At 38.8% G+C, this 20,320-nt stretch overlaps 1 protein-coding gene across 1 annotated transcript in view; it reads right to left on the bottom strand.

The window, feature by feature from the left end:
• LOC131446104 (cingulin-like protein 1) overlaps positions 1–20,320 on the bottom strand; it is a 51,386-nt gene that overhangs the window by 11,680 nt on the left and 19,386 nt on the right. Inside the window, exons 3-7 of the mRNA XM_058617104.1 lie at positions 17,434–17,555; positions 8,621–8,738; positions 8,342–8,502; positions 7,783–7,867; positions 1,325–1,774 (exon numbers count right to left, since the gene is read on the bottom strand). Coding sequence (XP_058473087.1) covers positions 1,325–1,774; positions 7,783–7,821 — 489 coding nt within the window. The 5' untranslated portion in view covers positions 7,822–7,867; positions 8,342–8,502; positions 8,621–8,738; positions 17,434–17,555. The remainder of the gene's footprint in view (positions 1–1,324; positions 1,775–7,782; positions 7,868–8,341; positions 8,503–8,620; positions 8,739–17,433; positions 17,556–20,320) is intronic.

Raw genomic sequence — 20,320 nt, 5'->3', positions numbered from 1 at the left:
AGAGTCTATTAACGTCCTGATGTTTGCTCAGAAACGGAGGACACTTGTTTTACGAGTTAACCCTCGTGTTAAGACCAGGTGAAGAGGCACAACGTGAGCGAGGAAGTTTAGCTAGCTGCTAACTTGATTAAAGCTATGTTAGCAATTAACTATGAACACTGTTAGCAGTAGAATTAGCCACAGGAAAATTATCGTCTCCAGCAGGTCATGTTCACTCCTGTTACTCATACGAGTAAACAGTCAGAAATGGAACTTGGAAAAACAGTGCAAGGAGAAAATGTGAGCTAAAAGACACTAAAATGAAAAGTGACGACCTGGGAGTGACATCACTGCTAAGTTGAACACGTTCCAGTTGAGAAGTCGAAAACGCAAACGCCAACACAATCGTTAGTTATCGTTCGCAAAATCAATTGATAACAATATGCTGCATGCTATTGCTAACAATAGCAAACAATGGCTAGTCCGAGACATGAATTTTTAACTGGTATTGTTAGCAGTAGCATGTGACCAAATTATATTAGCGATATTGGAGGGTTTTTTGAGAATGTAGGCATTTCCCTTATCAGTTTTTTTGTTGCGATATTTAGGTTTTATGAAACCCAACTAGAGATGAGAAACATTAATAATAAACAAGATTTATGAGGTCAATGACTAAAACTGTGATTCACGACTTATGCTTTTAATTCCTCCTTGTGTGACTTTTAGTAAAAACAAATATACGTAGAATCGTTAAACACCAGCTAATTCAGTCGTCAAAGCAAGAGTGAAAGTTGTCTTTTGATGGAACAGATTGACAAATAATGCATCTGCTCTGGACATGAAACACAGGGACATGTTGATCGTGACTAACAGACAGCAAAACTAAGACGTCAGTAATTACTTCACGCAGCGGTCGTACATTCTGTAATACGAGAAGCCCCAGTAAACTGCGAGACACTTATTTCTCACCAAGCAAAGTGTCAGACCAGTCGAGTGCGCCATAATCACTTCATGCAACAATAATCAACTGTAGTTAGAGGGTTATTATTTTAGTCCACAGGCAATACTTGCAAGGTGAAAGAATCAAAGAAAGTGAGTGGTAGATCTGTGAGGCCATTTTTGATTAGTACAAGTGAGGGTGAAGTGCTTTAGAGTCTTGATGTGGTTAAATTTGCTCCAGTCATCATGCGGATTGAGAGCGGTGTTTTTTAGTCATGCAAGGAGATGCATTCAACGACCTGCGGTGCCATGCCGTCATGCCGTCGTGTCGTCTTCACGTAGGGATGCAAGATTTTCATTTCATGCAAAGACTTCACCGGTGTCATGTTTTGTTTTGTTTTCTTACCGATCCCATTCCAGAGTCGGCCATGGAGTCTCTACCAGAGTCCACTATGGTTTGAGCTTTGTTCCTTGGTAGGGGGTCCACGCTTTCAACGTGGTCTTCTACTGAACAATCCATTCTCGCAGTGATCTGAGTAGCTTTGGCATCTCTCGCAGTGGTTTCTTTGAGTGGAGGAATCACTTTGATGGAGGGAATCGGACCATCGACTTTGCTTGATGTGCTGGACTTTGTAGAGTGGAGGGCCTCCATGGAGACCCACCTAGGGCTCCGTCCCACTCCAGACGTAGGACTTTGAAGAGTCCCGTAAGAAGAGACATACTCCGAACCAGAGTATTTGTTAATCAGGTCTTTGATGCTACCGGCTCGGCGGAGGTTCGAGCTACGGGACAAGCCTGTGGACGGTTTCATATAAGTGGCTTTCCAAAACTGCTCAGCCTCTTCCTTGTTGGTGGTCTGAAAGAGGTGAACACAAAGCAGATCCCCACACAACTGTGAAGCAAAACTCTGAGAAAGGCTGCCGGCTGCTGAGTTGATTTTAAAGCTTTACCAACATATAGTGTCCGTTTGCCAGTCAAGGAATGTTCCGGAAATGCAATGCTAATGCTAATGTGATTGTTTTGGTGGTTGAATTGGACAATAGAGCTACCTACTTTTTTTTTAATTTATTTTAGCTCATTTAAAAAACATTTAAACCACCCATGGCTGCTCAGATACAAGTGGAACCTAAAGTGGGCATCCAATTACAGTCCAAAATTTGTCGACGCCACATACTTCCATAATATATTAACCAGTTGATGGTTCGCTCTTACTTGAAAAGAAGCGATGATGAAGAAGACGGAGATGAATATGGAGGCTAGTTGTGAAGAGAGTTTCTGGGAGGATATCCAGAACCAGAACCCTTAATGCCATTTTGAAAGGAATATAAACATAAACAAATGGGGCATCATGGTCATGATGAGCGTACTTGCCGATAAAAGTCGAAGTAGCCACTACATTACTGCCACCTACTGGATTGAAATAGCAGATGAGATCAGGTCCACATGTGAAAGGCCTTATTTTAAGGTATGTACGTGTGAGTGGAATGCATGCACAAATTTCAGTTTCCTGTTGGAAAAGGCAGCAGCGTAAGTGATGTTAGTTGCAAAATTTCATATATAACAAAAATAACCATTATCTACTCAGCTTACCAGACCAATGTAAGGTGTCTTATTTTACATCAAAATAACTTAAATTTGACCTTTTTGTAATTCCTTAGAAAGCAGCACGTGAACAGTTAAAATCCAGTCTCTAACTCTGGGACCTTTGTGTGTGTAGATGTTGTTGATTGTTGGAATGCATACATAATGACATGAAGTCCGGTGTGAATGTGTGTGTGTGTGTTTGCATCCTGACATAAATCCCCCTTGAGTAACTGCAACATCTGCTCATTCATCTGGAAAAAACACCCCAAAAAAACAACACACTCCACTCCCCTGAAACACAACATCCCGGTTTCACACACGAACAAATGTGGAAAAAAAAGGACTTTGACTTTGACTTAGACAAATAGACAATTAGGCGGAAGGACTCCAATACTCAAACATTTACAGAGGGAAGAAAAGATAATGGATGCATTTATTTTTTTCCCTTTTGCCAACGAGCGCCCCTTGAATAAATCCAGCTTTAATTGACTGTCCTAACAACAAGGCCAGTGCCACTTACAGAAATGAAATGGCAAACATCCACAGGGTTTAACTTCCAGTGCTCGAGACTCCAAAGCACCGAATGGCCTTAATCCCGGGACTCGCATGGCCAGCTTCCCCGGGGAGAGAAGCCTGGGACGGCAGTGAGGGAAGGTGGGAGGGAGGGAGGAAGGGTAGGTGTCTGGGGTTTAGGATTGGTGCTAATCACCAAGATATTAAAATGTTAACAGGCCGTGCTAGGATTAGCTGATGAATTCTGTTTTTTTTTGGACAGACTGCACTGTCTACTGTGCTGGGACGCAGCTTGAGACGCACTGTAAACATGGCTGCCAGTGGGGACACAAGGAAAATACTACTAACAAATTCTAAGATGTTTTAATGGAATTCCAACAGGAAAGTACAATTTGTGTCACTATAACAGTAACCAAGTCTCCCGCACCAAAGTCTATAGAGAAAATCAGCAATTTTACATCAGAGCTCACAGGGGGAGTAACATCCACTGTTTCCTAAATCAGTGAGTTTAAATGTGTTGTTTAGTGACTTTGGTGTTTTAAAACTCTTCATTCTGATGACCTTAGTCACACAAATGCACCACACATAGCAGCAGTAGACCGGCAGCTCCTGTGTCCCCACCAGCTAAAAACGCACATTTTCTCTATGGAGTTTGGTGCGGGAGAGCGAGCTGTTTCCAGACTTTGAAGTCAAAATGACAAATTTAAGATAAAAGCTGGGCTATGTTTTCGCACACGTCTCACATTTATTTTTCCCCCACAAACCTCAGCCTCCGTTTTTAGAGACTCTCTGTTCATTCAGGAAAACCAGGTCCATATTCCCTCAAGGCCTGGTCACACATGTACACACACAGACTCACAATAGTCTGCCATTCCCTGTGGTCTGACTACAGTATAGACATATGGTGTAGAGCTGAAACGCCATCTGACCCAGATATATGAAGGCAAAGTGCCTTGGGAAATACGGCAAATGCCTCGCTGATGTTTGCTGCAGCAGTGCTCAGGGTTTCAGTCGAGGCTGTGTGCACTGTTGAGTTTAAGATTTATTGAATTATTACAAAAAACAAACAAACAGCGACATTAGTCTGAGAGTGAAAGATCCTGATTTACCGGTCAAAAACGTTCCAAACTTTACAAACAAATGCTCTAATTCACGGGGACGTAGTGTTCGCCATCAATTTTCCACTAAATTAAATAACTGCTTTGCACCAAGTGATCCTTTTTTTTTTGTTTTTTTCAAAGTTTTGCTTAGTTGCAAACATGAATTATTAAAGTAAAATTGGCTAAATCTAAAAACACTAATAGTAGATTCCTTAAAATCAAGATTTTTCAGTTGCCTCAGAAAAGGCAATTTAAAATCATATATACATGTGTATTTTTTTTATCTTTTATTATAAACAAAAAACTGTACATTAAAGTTATTCACTTATCTTCACTATTAATTAAATGAAACAAAACATAAAGTATATATCTATAAACTTAATAACTTGATTGCAGAAGTGCTGCATTAGTGAGAAAGAGGAAACAACAGCACATTAAAATACAAATTAATAACTAATTAGTGACAGCAGTTGTGTGTTGGACACGTATGTTTCTGACAAAGAGCAAAGCACTAAGCTACGTTTGACCTGAGGCAATCTGTTTGGCAATATGTTCCTGTGTTTTTGTTGTTATTGTTGTTGTTGTTGTCCCCCCCTGCACGGCTGTAAATAACAGAGATTAATCAACCGACCGTCTCTCTGTCCTCACCTTATGTCCTACTGCCCGTGTTAACACTTACATTTATCTCTTTAACACCAATATTTGTTACATATCTGAGTGAAATCTGCTATAAACTAATCCTGGGTTTCTCTTTATTTCATGTGGGAATAAGAGAAATGATCTGCAGGTTTATTTAATTACTGTAAGCCTATTAAATATTAAACATATTAGTGATATGCTAAATAATGAGAGTTTAGTTTTAAAACAGCTTATTGGAAAAACAAATACAGTGGACAAAGCTGCCTCTGTGAAAAATAAAAATATAACATCCTACATGGATATTTACAAAATCTATCTGTCTGTTTAAAAGCAGACGAAGGTTTAAAACACCCGAGTGCTATCGTTGGAAGTTTAGGTGTTTTTAATGAGGTTTTTGTAAAGATAACATTTAAATATGAGCTAAAATAACATTAGCCTTCTAAAAATAATCTAAGGAAACTTCCGTGGGTTTGTTTTAAATCAGTTAAGTAGCTAGCTTAAGAGTTAGCCAAAATATGATTTCAGATTTAAGTTCAGAGAACTTTTAATTATTTAAGTTATGTAAAAGCTTAGTGTTAGCTAACATTAATTAACATTAGCTACTGACCAGAACAATCAAAGCTAAGTGACACAGTTGTGTTTTAAATCGGTTAAGCAGCTAAAATGTTGATAAAGTGAAAATAAGTCAGTAAACAACTTCAGCAAAGTCACTTTCAGACTTAACTGTTAACAAACATTAGTTAACATAGTATTGTTTTAATCCAAAAAACACCTAGTTTAAAGTTAGGAAAAACATGACATCAGCTTTAATTTCATAAAACAGTTAGTCCGTTGCAAAGCTAATTGTTAACTAACATTAGTTAATAGTAACATTAGCCACTGTTCAATCAACGCTAAGTGACACAGTTGTGTTGTAAATCAGTTAAGCAGCTAGTTAAAAGTTAGTGAAAACATGACATCGCTGACATCAGCATTAATGTCAGTAAACAACCTCAGTTAAGTCAGTTTCAGACTGAACTGTTAGCTAACATGAGTTAACATAGTATTGTTTTTAACCAGTAAAGCATCGAGCTAAAGGTTAGCCAGAAGATGACATTAACAGCAGGTTAAAGTTTATTTTCAAACGTTTTGAGTAAATATTTGTTGTTGTTTGTTGGTTTATATCAGTTGTTCTCAAACTAGTAAGTACTAGTAAATGACACCATTATTACCAACGTTAAAATATAGTGGTGTAAATTAGATTATTATTATTTTTCTCAAAATTCCTGGAGTACTGGAGGAAGTACTGCAGTTTGAGAACCATGGGTTTCTAATATTTATCAAAAAAAATGCCGATCTATGTTTTCTTTCTTTAAAAATATGTTTTCACTTTAATTAATATTCATACAAAAAAAAAAAACGGAACATATTGAGCAGACGGCACAGTGTTCATTTATTCAATTAACAAATCTGGCTTATCTACAAAAACCTCTTAGCTAAATATTTTTTTTAATTAATATCTAATCATAAAACGATGTGTGATTATACAAATCCTGGCTCATTTTCTAACGGATTAGCCACAAATACTGTGATAACGAGGCTATGCAGCGTGTGTGTGTGTGTGTGTGTGTGGGTAAGTGGGGGACGGCGGCGTCGAGGGTTTGAGTCACACTCGCCTTCCTGAGAACAGAAATGTCAACAAGTCATTACGACTCTCTAATGTTTGATGAGCAAATTATTTTAGTGGGATCAGAGTTAATGACGCGCCACAAAATCTGTCAGCTGTGAAATCCACTTCCACTTGTGAGCTGACCCACTTCCTGTTCAAAACCGCTCGACAGGTGACAACGTTTTAGTCAAGCCCTTGATTTATTTATTTTAAAACACAACTGTCCCAATAATAGATGACCATATTTAACCATAATTAAAGGGATAGTTCATGCGTTTTTTGTATCAGCTAGGTGACGAAGTTGTCAGTGAAAACTAAAGATCATCATGGATGAAGACAAGCTCTTACAAGTTGTTCTCCCATCTTAAGCTGTGTCAGCACATTCGGTCCTTGAATTTGAGGGGAATTGGACCTGGAAAAGTCTTTGAATTTGAAGGTGTGGGTACACTAACGATGTTTGTTTATGGAAACAAAAACATCTTTATTGAACTTTTGTTCAAAATTATCCTTCTGTGAACTTCCTTTTTCAGTCATTTAACCTCAATTTAATCTGTTTTTTCTTTTTCAATTAAAATATCAATAGTTCATATCAGAAGGATAATAAATGGCCGCATCACTGTATTTGACCACATTTAAAGATCATTAACCGAGAAAAATGACAGTGGAATATGGAATATATTCACCCACGGCTGGATTTCAAAAAGTCACAAACAGTTGATTTTTCATGTATTTTTTTTTTTTGTCTTTAAATTTGTTGTTGTTGTTGTTTTAATGAAGCTCAGTAACACTTGTGTTATGTGTTTGTGTGTTTGTGTGTTTGCGTGTTGGCAGTCAGCTCGTCTGCTGTTGTGTGTTTAAGCTCGGCGAGTTAAACTGCGATGACACTTTGACAGGTTTTCTGTTATAATAAGACTCTAAACCAGGTTTTCTTCCCTCGTCGTTTCCTGTCACAACTGTGTCAAATTATTATGGGTTTTTTATGGTGGAAAGAGACACGACGTGTACGTGTGTGTGTGTGTCTGCATCTGTGTATGTGACAGACAGAGCCAGACGAGCAGGCAGATGTTTCCTCTGTCTCTACTCCGACTGTCTGAGAGAGACTGACAACAGCTGGACCAATGCCAGACACACACACACACACACACACACACACCTGAGCAGTTCTATTTTTGCCTTTTATTAATATTCACCGGTTCCTTTTTTCATTTCCTGAACCAGAATCGCGTTTTGAACAAAGACATTTCCCGTTAATTAACCGATTCAGTCCACGTCGTCCAGTGACCTTTAACATTCCAGGACTTTGAGTGAAAACATGTCTGTGATTTTATAAACGCTGGTTGAAGTTGTGGACACTGTGTGATGTGAGATGTGTGACTGTACCATGTTATTGTTGTGTCCCGTCTCGTTCTTTCCCTGCATGCTTTGGTCACCACGTCTGTGAGTGAAGGCGTCCTCTCCCTCTGACCTGAAGGACACAACGACGTCAAATCATTAAAGGGAAAGCACGGGATTTTAGGTAGAATGAGGCGTTTTATACAGAGCAGAAAAGGCTCCAGTGTGGACCAGGAGCTGCTGGTCCACTGCTACCTCGTGTGGTCAGTTTGTGTCACTGAGGTAAAACCCCAGGTGTCACAGAATAACACATTTGGACTTACTGATGGAGGCAGCAGTGGACCAACAATGCACACTCAGCACTCTGTGCTAGGACGTAAAATCACTCATTTTCTCTATGGGCTTTGGTGCAGAGGAGTTTTCTGTTTTAAGAACAGCAAACTGGAGCGCACGTAGACTTTACTGGGTGTGTCTTTTATTCATGTTTGCAGTCATGATTTAAAACAAATTACAGTAACCTCACACAAACACACTTCAAACATCCTGAACTTAAAAGTTAATCTGACAAATGTAAATGTTATTTATTCAGAGCAGTGCGTTCAGGTACCGGTGGGATGGTTGGAGAACTCTCTGTGTGAATTGGGTCAGTCTCTTTATCTCCTCCTGGTACCTCTGCAGGTCTTGGCTCAGCAGGTCACAGAGTGTGCACAGTGCCTCCTCCTGGAACACCAGCCCCTCAGACTGGACCAAACACTCGGTGATGGAGGCCTGAAGTTCGTGAAGAGCACACAACTGAAACTGGAGAAGGAAGAAAAACCAGGAGCTGTTCTGAAATGTTCTAAAACTCTTTTGAAACCTTCTGAGATGTGAGAATGATGTCACTTACAGTGGTGCTCTGAAGGCTGGAGCTTCTCCTCAGTTCCTCCTCGTTCTGCTTCTTCTTCTTGTGAAGATGTAAGAGCTCAGAGTTTAGCAGCTGACGACGACCTTCAATTTGTAGGAGTCTGAAAACACGAAAGCAGAAAAGAAATGACTTCAGGTTCAAAGACGGGATCAATAACTCCATAAACTCCAAAAGACAGGCTTTTATGGGGGCATATTTGATCAATAACTCCATAAAAACCTTCCATCATTATGTAAATCACGTGACAGGAGACTGACCAATCACAGGGCAGTTCAGAGTGAGAGGGTGCCTCCTATTGGCTGCCATACTTCCATGCATTCCTTATCTGCCGATCGTTACATACTCTACACAAATACATACAGTTGTATTCTAAGTAAAATAGAAGGTCTGCAATGCAATCGTGGCCGATCACACTTTCCATTCCACTCCAATTCACTAGGTGGCACAACATAAGGTTGTAAAACACCAACAACACGAGTGGAACTCTTTACAGAGTCTCCTCTCCTAAAAACAAGTGTCCAGAAACAACGTTGTAATCTTCTTCTGAGGTTGTCAATTTGCAAGATATCCAAGAATGGGCGCCACCAACTGGTCTGGAGAGGGTTTGCCAGCAAAAACTGGGCTACACTAGCCATACCTTTGCAGATAAAGCTACACAAACACTTCTCTGTCACGTCGTTTTCCATGACTTCATAGTTCCTCCTCAACATGGACAGAGGTCGACATAGCAACACACAAACGAGTCCAGGTTGTATTTTTCTTTGCAGATTTATGACTTTTCCTCAGAGTCAGAGTCAGACACTGTGTTTAAGAGGAACGTGTTGCCTTCCTTCAACAAACACCACAGTGTTTTCATAGACACACACACACACACACACACAGAGCTGAACAGCTGATGCCGAGTCGGTCAATAATTCTCTGGAGTTTTAAAAGTCAACAGCAGCCAAATATGTTTAATAAACTACACTCAGTCACATGATCAACGTCGTTCATGTCAGGATCACAGAGTTTAGAACAGGACTCTGTATTTAAACACAAACGTCGTCTCCAGGTCTGGAAACTTAAAGCTAACGTGGTAGTGCCTCACACATGTATTCTCCTGACGAACCACCAGAGGGGGACATAACTGATGATTATTTATAATGTCAGCAAATATGATTCTGTTTATGGAGTTTATGGTCCGGTTCGCTAAGTTTCGGGTTTTCTTTGACGCAGCCTGACGTCCATTTTGTAAATGATGTTCTAATTTAGTCAAGTAGACGATACATTGGGGGCGGAGCTACAGTGTGATTGACAGCAGATGGTCTGCATTGATATGTGCTGCTGGAATGTCTCTGTTTTGGAATTAATAATATCCAACCATCGATGGTGGAAGTATCGTACTAATAGTTGTAAAAGTATTATAGTTGAAGTATATTGATAGTAATAAGACAGTAGTAGTTTGTAGTGGAAGTATAGCAGATATAGTTATAGTAGAAGTAGTAATGGTACAACAGTAGGAGTAGTAGTAAGTAGTGTAGGTATAGTGGTGGAAGTGTAATAGTACTAGTAAATGGTAATAGAAGTATAGTAGTATTAGTAGTTAGTAGTATTAGTAGTTAGTAGTAGAAGTATACTGGCAGTGGGAGTTTAATGGGTGTTGTATATTAGTAGAGGAAGGAAGTAGTAGTAGTATAGTATTGTTAGTGAGAGAAGTAGCGGTAGTTGCTGTTGTAGTAAAGATTGTAGTGTCTCTTTAAAATGGGACCCAGTATATTAATAATATATAATATATTAATATATATGTATATATATATATATATATATATATATATATTATATTAATATATATATCCTTCCTTGCCTGTACAGTACAGAAGTGGTACAGTAGAAGTATATAGAACTACAGTAGCACAAGTATTAGTAGTACAGTAGTACTGGGAGGAGTAGTAGTACAATATGAATCATTAGCAGTAGTTGTAGTAAAGCAGCAGGAGTGAGTAATAATGCTAGTAAATATAGTCCTAGTAGTAACAGTAATGTAGCGGTAGTTTGTAGTGAAAGTAGAAGAAGTAAAGTTGTGGTAGTCAGTAGTAGTGAAAGTTTAATATAGTAGAATAACAGTAGTAGTATTAGTAATAGTAGAATATTACTAGTACCGACAGTAAGTGCAGAGTCTGTGGAGACCGTGATTCTCTCTATAAATAAACCTGGTTGTATAAAAACACCTGTATCAGTAAAGTTTAAAAAAAGTAAAAAGATGGCGGCAGTAAAGAGGAGGACGATGATGATGAAGGTGGAGGGTCAGTAACAGGCTGTGTTCATAAACCACCTCTGTGTTTACATATGGACTCATTAACAACATGATTACAGTCTGATTTAAAGTCACTCCCAGGTGACAACTTTCTCTGAGACCATCACAGCGTGCAATGACGCGTTTGTCCACCGGGGGTCACTAAACCTCTGTGACACAGAGAGCAGCAGCTGATGATGAAGATGATGAAGATGATGCCAGGAGAGAAGTGTTGTGTTTGAGAGGAAGAAGAAGAAGAAGAAGAAGAAGAAGAAGAAGAGAATCATAAGTGGATGAAACAGAATGAAACAAAAACCAAAAAGGTCCTTAAGGGAAACATCTTACCCTTAGGTTAAATAGGTTTTTAAGGAGTTTACACTCAGGCCACTGTGGGTTACTACTGAGTAAACTTTAATGTGTGATAACAACAAGGTTTCAGGTATGAAAATCAGATTAGAAATCTTATTTTATGAAGATAACATTCTGAATGTATATGTACAAAGATTATTCAGATTAAACATCATCGTCCTCTTCATTTAAATGTTGTTTTTAAGGGAAAGTTGTCACTTAACAAATGGCTCATTTAAAAAAAATCTACATTAGCTGAAGTCTATAATTAACTTAATAATAATGTTTAATCTGAATGTTCTTCAGATTAAATACAAGTTTGTTAACCACTACTTCCTTTTACACCAAACTGCATTAAGAAAATCAGCGATTTAAGCTCACAGGCACACATGAGCTGCTGGTCTACTGCTGCCTCGTGTGGTCAGTTTGTGTCAGTGAGGTAAATCCGAACAAAGGATTTCAAACACAGAATTTTACAGAATAGCACTTTTGAATTTATGGATGGAGGCGGCAGTGGAACGACAACTCCTGTGAGCTGTGAGGTTAAAATTGTTGATTTTCTCTATGGGGTTTGGTGCAGGAGAGTGAGTCATTTTCATCCTGACACATTTCTATTAGGAAAGTCAGTCTAACGGCAAAATTAAGTGGTTGACTTATTAATTTAAGCATATATTTTATTTGGGGAACATTATTAGAAGCTAAAATCTCCCACCTGTCAATCACAGTGTCCATGCCTCAACAAATCTCCCATATTATGGTCTGTTTGACCCGAAATAATTTATAAAATGGACATAATGATTTGTTAATATAGGAAATTATTTTAGCTAATTATTTTACCTACTTTTCTCTTAGAGCTACACACTAGCCAGTGGAGTTGCCCCCTGGTGGACATTCATAAGAATATTATGAATATATTATATATATTTCAAGTTTCATTTCATTTTATTTATTTTATTTTATTTAACTTTTATTTTTCTTTACTAAAAAGAACACAAATAATAACAGGTTTATGATGCGAGTGTACTCTGAGCAGATCTGTGTCACCATGGCGATGTGTATGTTAAATACTGAGGCTTTTTTTCCTCTCTTCTCCCCTGAGGTATTGTGGGAAATTTAACCCCAGTGTCAGTGATCTATAGGTAATGATATAATTATAACCTCGTGTTCACGCGGAGACAAATGTGATGTCAAGTTCATGATGACAGCTTCATGCAAACGAGCCGCTTCGTCACCTGTCAATCAAAAAACGAAACGTGGGGCCAATCAAATGACTTCATTAAACACACACACACACACACACACACACACACACAGAGTCAGCTGTCAGTGACGGAGCGTTAACTCACAGAAAAGCGTGAATGCCGGTGTGAAAACGTATGCGAGAAACACGTTTTTTTTTACTCATAATTGCAGGTGAAATAAACGTGTGGGTGTTACTTATATATTTATATATTTTAATTTATGATTTATTGTTTTTTATTGTCTATTATTGACAGCCTGTCACATGTCCACATGTCAGTGTCGAGGTCACGCGGGACGTGTGTACGTGTGCCGCGTCCGCATGTGTGTATTTACAGCAGAATTAATTTTTGTATAAACTTTGTATGTAAATGAACACGAATGTTGTTTTGACACGTGTGCAAAAAAAGAAGAGAAGACCAGAGATGAAGAATGTGGGGGAGGAGGAAGGAGAGATATTTACATTATATTTTTTTAAAAAGACGGTGAATAAAAATAATTAACATCTGACAGAAAAGGGAGGAAAAAGGAGAAAAGGAATGTAGGGAAGAAGGAAACATGTCGTGCGGAGGAGGAAAGAGGGCGATAAAGAAGAGGAAAAGGTTTTTTTAATGAAAAACTAACCTGTAACAAACAAATAAGAGACAAATAAAACAAACAAGAGGCAAAAACTATCAAAAAATAGAGATTATAACAAAAGACAGACCAGAATGAAAGATGATACGATGTACGATTTTATTTATCGCGATAAAAATCACTAACATTAAGATGATGATTGTGTTTTAATTTAAATCATCATTCATTTGACCGAAAAACAAAAAAATGGGTGGACGGAGCTAATGGAAGTGCATTTGACATTTGTTTAGAATCATGAGAGCAACAACTGTACCAAGTTTGGTTAAAATCGGAACAACTTAGACACGATAGAAAAATGTTTGCATTTTAATGCAATTTTGGCCACTTTCTCTCGCGTCAAAAATTCCCCAAAAATTCCTCAACAAACTCACCAAATGATCGCAGATGTTTAAAAGCTGTAGTATGTAACATTTGGTGATTTTTGTTGTTGTAAACAGGCATCCGAGGGAGCGTTTGTGTGTATACAGCAGCAGAACAGGGGTGGGCGGAGTCAGGGAGTGTTTACCTCACCAAACTACTAAACGGCCATTTTGTTTTCGGAGTTTTTAGAGCAGTAGAATTCACTTCTGAAACTTTTTGAGGACGCTTCTTTTCAGCTCATTTCTGTCGACTCCTCCTCACTTCCTGTGTCACCGGGCAACACAAGATCCAAACACAGAACCGGGTGGTTTAAATAAAACTTAGTTTAAATCTAAGTTTGATGGATTAATAACCAATTAACTAAATAAATTGGCAACAATTTTTCATAACCAATTAATTGATTTGAGTTTTATTTTGAAAATTAAATCAGGTTTCTGGGATTTTTCAGCTTCTGAAATGGGAATATTCTCTGGTTTCTTTAATCCATAAACAAAGAAATCATTAAAACTCATAATTTCCAGGTTTGTGAAACACTGATCAAGATTATTCAACATTTTCTGACAAGTCCTCAAAACATCTTTATTTGTCAATGGTCCAAATTTACGCAGTAACAGTTACAGTACTTTATAAGACGCTGCTCATCCTCCGCTCTCTATAAAAGGGAGTGAGAAAAGTCGGGTTGTGATAAAGATGTGGAGGAAATCTTTATGCTTGGGATTAAGTTCTCACAAAAACAGCAGAACAATTCTGAAGCTGGACAAAGACACTGAGTCTCTACAAGTTCTCTCCGTATAAAAGCAGCTTAAAGTTCACTCCCGAGAGAAAACAGCGGCTTTATCCGTGTTTGCGAGTGTCCTCAGTGTCTTCATCCTCCGTCCTCGGGACACAAAAACCCCACCCCGGTTGTTGTCTCTGACATTGTGACGTAAGCCTCCGGTAAAGACGAGGTAAACCCCCGGCAAAAATGAACGCGGGATGACGTCGTCATCATCATCGTAGTCTTCCAGTAAACGACAGGATGTGTGTGTGGTGTGGGTATCATGTTGGGAAAGAGACGTGAAGACATGCAACAGTTGTTATTAAGGAAGCATTAATCTCCACTCATTAAAACCCTTTTATCCAAGTTGCGACAGGAGTCGGTAACCGTTGGCAACCAGAACATGAAGGTTGGTGAGAAATAGGACAGTTCCTGGAATACCATCAAATCTGTGTGTGTGTGTGTGTGTGTGTGTGTGTGTGTGTGTGTGTGTGTGTGTGTGTGTGCACACCTTAAATGCTGGGATGTGTTGTATCTTGTCTCAAACTGACACAAGTGAGACGAGCTGCACTGTTGTTCTGCCAAATGATGGCAGGAGAACAGAGAGCGAAGGGTGAGGCAGAGTCAGCGAGGTCTTCACCGACAGAACAAGGAGACTCAGTCAGTGAAGTCATAGTTCATGACACATGAGTCGTGTTTCCATCATGGTGCGGTACAGTTTAGAACGCTGAAGGCCAACCAGCGTTGAGATTCTCCGGACCAAGCATTACTTTTGTGTGTGGACACTCGGAGCTGTACGACTTTAACTTGATCTCTTGTGGAAACGTCTGCAGAGAAGAAACGGTCATGTTGTGTAGTTTCACAACAACCATAAGGACCCCAGTTTCACCGCTAAATTCAAGACGGCGGCTTCTCTCAGAGAGAACTGTCCCCAACAGAGAGTGCAACTATGCTTTGGTTGATGGTGAAAAGATCACATGGACCGAGGAGAGAGTTAGTGAAAATGCACCGTAACTCTCTTTTTTTTGGAGAACCATAATTGACACCAAGCTCCTTACGATCATTTTAACCTAAGTCTAATCCTAACCTGGAGCTTAAGACCCAAATATAACAGAACATATAACAGGCTTTTGATTTTACGAGGACCAAGGAAAATGTCCAGATGTCCTGTGTGAGGTCACGGTCCCCGTAAGGATAGAAGGACAAGAACACACACAGAGAGTGAAATTGAGAGAGAATCAGGAGAGAAAAAAAGAACCATTCACTTTCATTTTCTGTGTGTTCTCCCATCTGTCACACTTTCACACACTCGCACACACACACACACACAGGCAGGATCCTGTTGTTTTCTCAAGTGGAGCAGAACCTGCTGCTGTTATGAGATACAGTGAAACTCCCACAGTTGGTTTTCAGCTCCGTGACAAAAGCCCACAAACACACACCGAGCTTCCTCCCACTCACATGTTCAAACACCACACAACATGCTCCTGGTTTATTTCCTGGTTAACTTTCCACCTTCACAGACAATAATCACCAGTCAAGAGTATTTTTCCCAAAGAAAGAAGAGACTTTATGTTTTGTTTAGGTTACGTTTGTTCCCATCGAGTCTTTACCAAACCAATATTTTGGCATGAGCAAATTTTGCCTTTTTTCAGAGTGCATGTTAGCCATCCAATTTTCTGTTTAAACAGGAAACAGAAACAGAAATGTAGGGCCCGAGCATTCACACAGTGGTGTGAGGACCATTCATCATTATTATTATTTTTCTCCACATAGAATCTGAAATTTCACCCCCTAAATGTGCGCGGAAACGAAAACACTTAAAATAAAATAATGGAAAACCAATGTAAAATGGCTCAGTACTGCCCCCCCTCAGGTCATGGAGCAGGCCGAAACTTAGTTGCGCCAAATTTGACAGAATTTGGTGGGAACGTCGTTCAGCACAGTACAAACAAAAAAATCCTATTGGGACCATGACCCCGACTCAACAGGAAGTCGGCCATTTTAAATTTGCCGTGAAACAGGAAGTGCCGTATAACTTCAACATACATTGACCGATTGGGACACGAGAGAGCGACCCTGAACACGTATACAAACACAAACGTGATCCCATAGCGATGTCAGACATTTTCAAACGCCACCAAACAGGAAGTGCCCTGTAACTTGCCCATACATTGACCGATCGGCTCAAAACTTGACATGTGTGCCTACCCTGAACAAGCAAACCATGACCTGCAAACAGGAAGTAGGACTTCCCAGACACGAAGTGACCCGTAACTTTGCCATACATTGACCAAAACTTCACATGTGAGATAAAAAGACCCGGCCAGAACACAGGCTTACCCGGCCTGCTGGCGGGGAGGCAGCTGTGCACAATGCTGCTTTAATTCTTTTTAATTTTCTGTTGTAGTCATATAAATACCCCCTTTTAGAGTAGGTGCAAACATCATCACATCATCAGCATCTAGGGGTCTCCAAAACAAGCACATCATGTGACGCAAATCGCCCAAATTCTGATGATTCTCCTTATTTGCTCCGCAAGTTCAAATATTTCAACTCAACAGAATGAAGCAAACCACCCGATCGAGTAAAGTTGCGTGAGACAATTTTTTCAGTTGCACAAAATTGTGTTGTTTGCTCCACTAACTTGAGTCAAAAGCTTTGAACTTGCGCAACAAGACGTGGTTACCCGAAGGCCAAACTAAAAGTAAGTACTCAAAATTCTTACGACAGTTACCGCATGTAGGCACCAAGAGCGGGCGAAGAGGAAGAAAGTTGTGTTACCAAGTAACCTTTGTAAATGTGTGTCAAACTGTTGGTTGCACTTTACCACAATCATAATTAGTCATAGCATGAGCCTCGAGGACTTTGTGTTTAATCATTTCACCTGTGTGAATAAACAGAAATGATCCAGCGACCATAATAGCTGAATGGGCGACTTTCAATATGAACACACCTTCGAGGGAGTGTTGTCAATCTTTACAAAATAAACTATCAAGACAAGTGGACTGTAATTATAACGCACACCAGGGGTTGGAGTGAAAAACAAGGACAACGTCCTTCAAACACAACAAATGTGGTTCAACCCTGTGGCCAAAAAAGTCTAAAAAAGGAACAATTACGTACATATTTGACAAACACACATGTGTGATGTTTGCGTGGTCAACACCGGCCTGGACTCACTGTGTGTTTATGTTGCAGAGCTCCTGCTCTGTGCGTCTCTGCAGCTGCTGGAGTTCAAAGGTCAGCTCCTTGCTCCAAACGGCCAAACGCCACAGTCCGGGATTCTCCTCGCACTCCGAACCCTGAACCCACAGCGAGAGCCAAGGTTATTATAGTTATATAGTAGTTAGAGTTATAACCAAATAGCGATTATTAAAACTGAAAAAAACATTTTCGTTAACTGAAATAAAAATAAACACTAGAGTTTTTAAAAAAACGATAACTAACAAACTGAATTGTTTATTTATAAAACTAATATTGTAGTTTCCGTCTGTGTACATTTATTACATACATAATAAAAATGATGCTGTTACTAGATGTGTCTCATGAGGGCTATTTATAATTATTATTTATGTTGTTATGTTCATGTGTGTCTTTAGTCAGTTGACTGTATTATATTACAAAAAAACTAAGCATTTAACTAATAAAAACAAGCAAACCCACTCTTTTAAAACCAACTCATTTAAAAAAAAAAAAACAAAGTCAAAATGAAATAAAAACTAAAACTAATGGAAAATCCCAAACTATCACAACCTTGGACAAGATCCAGTTTTCAAGATCCATTCTTTATTTAACACATTCATTCATTCATCAGTTTCACTTTCACAATGAGGGTAGATCCCATCAATCCAGCTTTATTACGATGATGATGACGATTTACGACCTGAACACAGCGAGGAATAACTGGAAGGCGCATTTTTTGACGTACTAAGCGGTGAAATGGGAGCGGAAACTGCCACGCAAATCAAATCAATTTTATAAGTTTTAATAAAATAAGGAATTATGTAAAAGTGGTGCAAAATGCCTAACAAAGGTGAAGTTTTCACCAAAAGACAAACAATCAATATAAAAAAAACCTTAAACTAAGTTGCACCAAATTCCAGTGAATCTCAGTGAAAACATGTCACAGCTCAAGACGGACAAAAAAACGTAAAGATCAAACTTGTCTACTCATCTGTGTTCTGCTGCTATTTAATAATAATACATTAGATAATGATAAAAAAGAAACTTTATTCTGGTAAAATTATGACTTTTTTAATATTAACACTTTATTCTCATAATATTACGACTTTATTCTGGTGATATTATGACTTTTATTCTTGTAATATTATAACCTTTTTAAAATGACGACTTTATTCTCTTCAGCTTGGCCTTAATACTCCGTCGTACAATACAGTTTCGATCGTATCACTTTTCTTGAGAATCTTTACGTCCTAACAAACACGATGTTATGTTGATAACCGTGGTTATCAACATAACATCGCAATGTCTTATTATCCAATATGGTGCTACCGGAATTAGCTTTCATCGTGTAGGAAACGAGTCAGTGCCATATCCTTGATCTGGTTTTGTTTTGGTTTTGTTTCTCGTCGACAAGTTTAAACCTGAAGCCGGGGTGGAAAAGAAGAGTCAAAGGAAAAGTGTGTTAACACGAGACAAAACAATCCAGGTCCTAATCTGTAAGTCATCGTGTGCTTAAAACACAGTGAGTCTAATATCTCAGCTGTCAGTCAGAACCTAACCCTCGCTACGACACACATGGCAACACGAGTAAAACACAGAGAAAAAAGAAGGATGAATCAGAGAGAAGCAGAGGTGAAGACGCAGAGACAGTCCAGACGAGGGGGGAGGGGCATTTAAGGACACGCGGGGTTTAAACGTGAACTTGAACAAACTCAAATCCGCAAAAACGCTTTTGTCGTGTCTGAACTCGTGGAGTTTGTCGGCTGTGGGCTGAGAAGACGACAGGCCCTGCTGAGTCATCCTGGCAGAGGACGCCGCTAACCTTCATCGTCCTCTCTATCTGTCCGTCTGTCTCACTGTCTGTCTCACTGTCTGTCTGTGTCCCTGTGACTCACTCTTTTCTCACACAGCAGACACATCTGATCTCTAGTCCTCACGTTTACATTGAAAATTAAGACTCGTGAGTGATGATTTAAGGGCTGCTCTGGCTATTACATTAACTTGACTTTAATTATGGTCTATTACGTATATATTTGTGTGTTAAGGTAAGGTAGATACTTGTTGTGGATACTTCATTCTATTTGGGGCAGATGAGACGGACGACTAAAAAATGTTTGAAAACTGAAACTGTGGTCCAAATGAAGTCTTGTCTATGCTTTTTTTTTTTACATGAATGTTTATCACTTTTTATTGTATGAAGTTAATTTAGAATAATAGATTGATTCCATCAACAAAATACACGTTTGAAGTGGCAGAAGTCTTGAGATGAAAGACGTCCATTCAGTGTCCATTGCTTTTAATATCAGTGGAATTTGGAACTTTAAGTAGATTTTGGAACTTTAAGTAGAATTTTTAAGTCTTTTTAGAGTAGAGCCGAGCGAGGTACTGTTGTCATTCGATGTCAAGCTCGTGACTGGCTGTGTTTAGTTCCAAGAGGCCGGCGTGTCCGATGATTTGGTTCAGCTAAAGGTAAAGAATTATACTGTAATTTAACATTAACGTTGATTTAATTAAATTGGTATCAGTCCAGGTATCAACTTAATGTGAGTCAATAGCCAGCCCAACTCTAAGCAGACATTTGAATAAGTGTTTTAATTTTTGAATTAGGTTTAGGATATTTATCTCACACTTAATCCGCTCTAAATAGTCTAAAGTGGAACAAAACTCACTGAGTTGAATTTAAAATATTATCCAAGTGATCAAATACACAGATGATAACTTGATATCTGAGATAAACAAACTTGCAGTGAGTGAAACTAATACTTTATTAATCCTTAACAGGGAAATTGCAGCTGTGATTACACATTACATAAAAGTGAATATGCGATTTAATAAAGAAATAATAAATATCTGATATCTACATTTATTATTAAATTTAATCTAA

This window comes from Solea solea, chromosome 19 (assembly GCF_958295425.1).
Source record: "Solea solea chromosome 19, fSolSol10.1, whole genome shotgun sequence".
In the NCBI taxonomy this organism is placed as follows: Eukaryota; Metazoa; Chordata; class Actinopteri; order Pleuronectiformes; family Soleidae; genus Solea; species Solea solea.
Note: the sequence above shows the minus strand (reverse complement) of the source record. Positions and strands in the feature narration are given on the sequence as shown.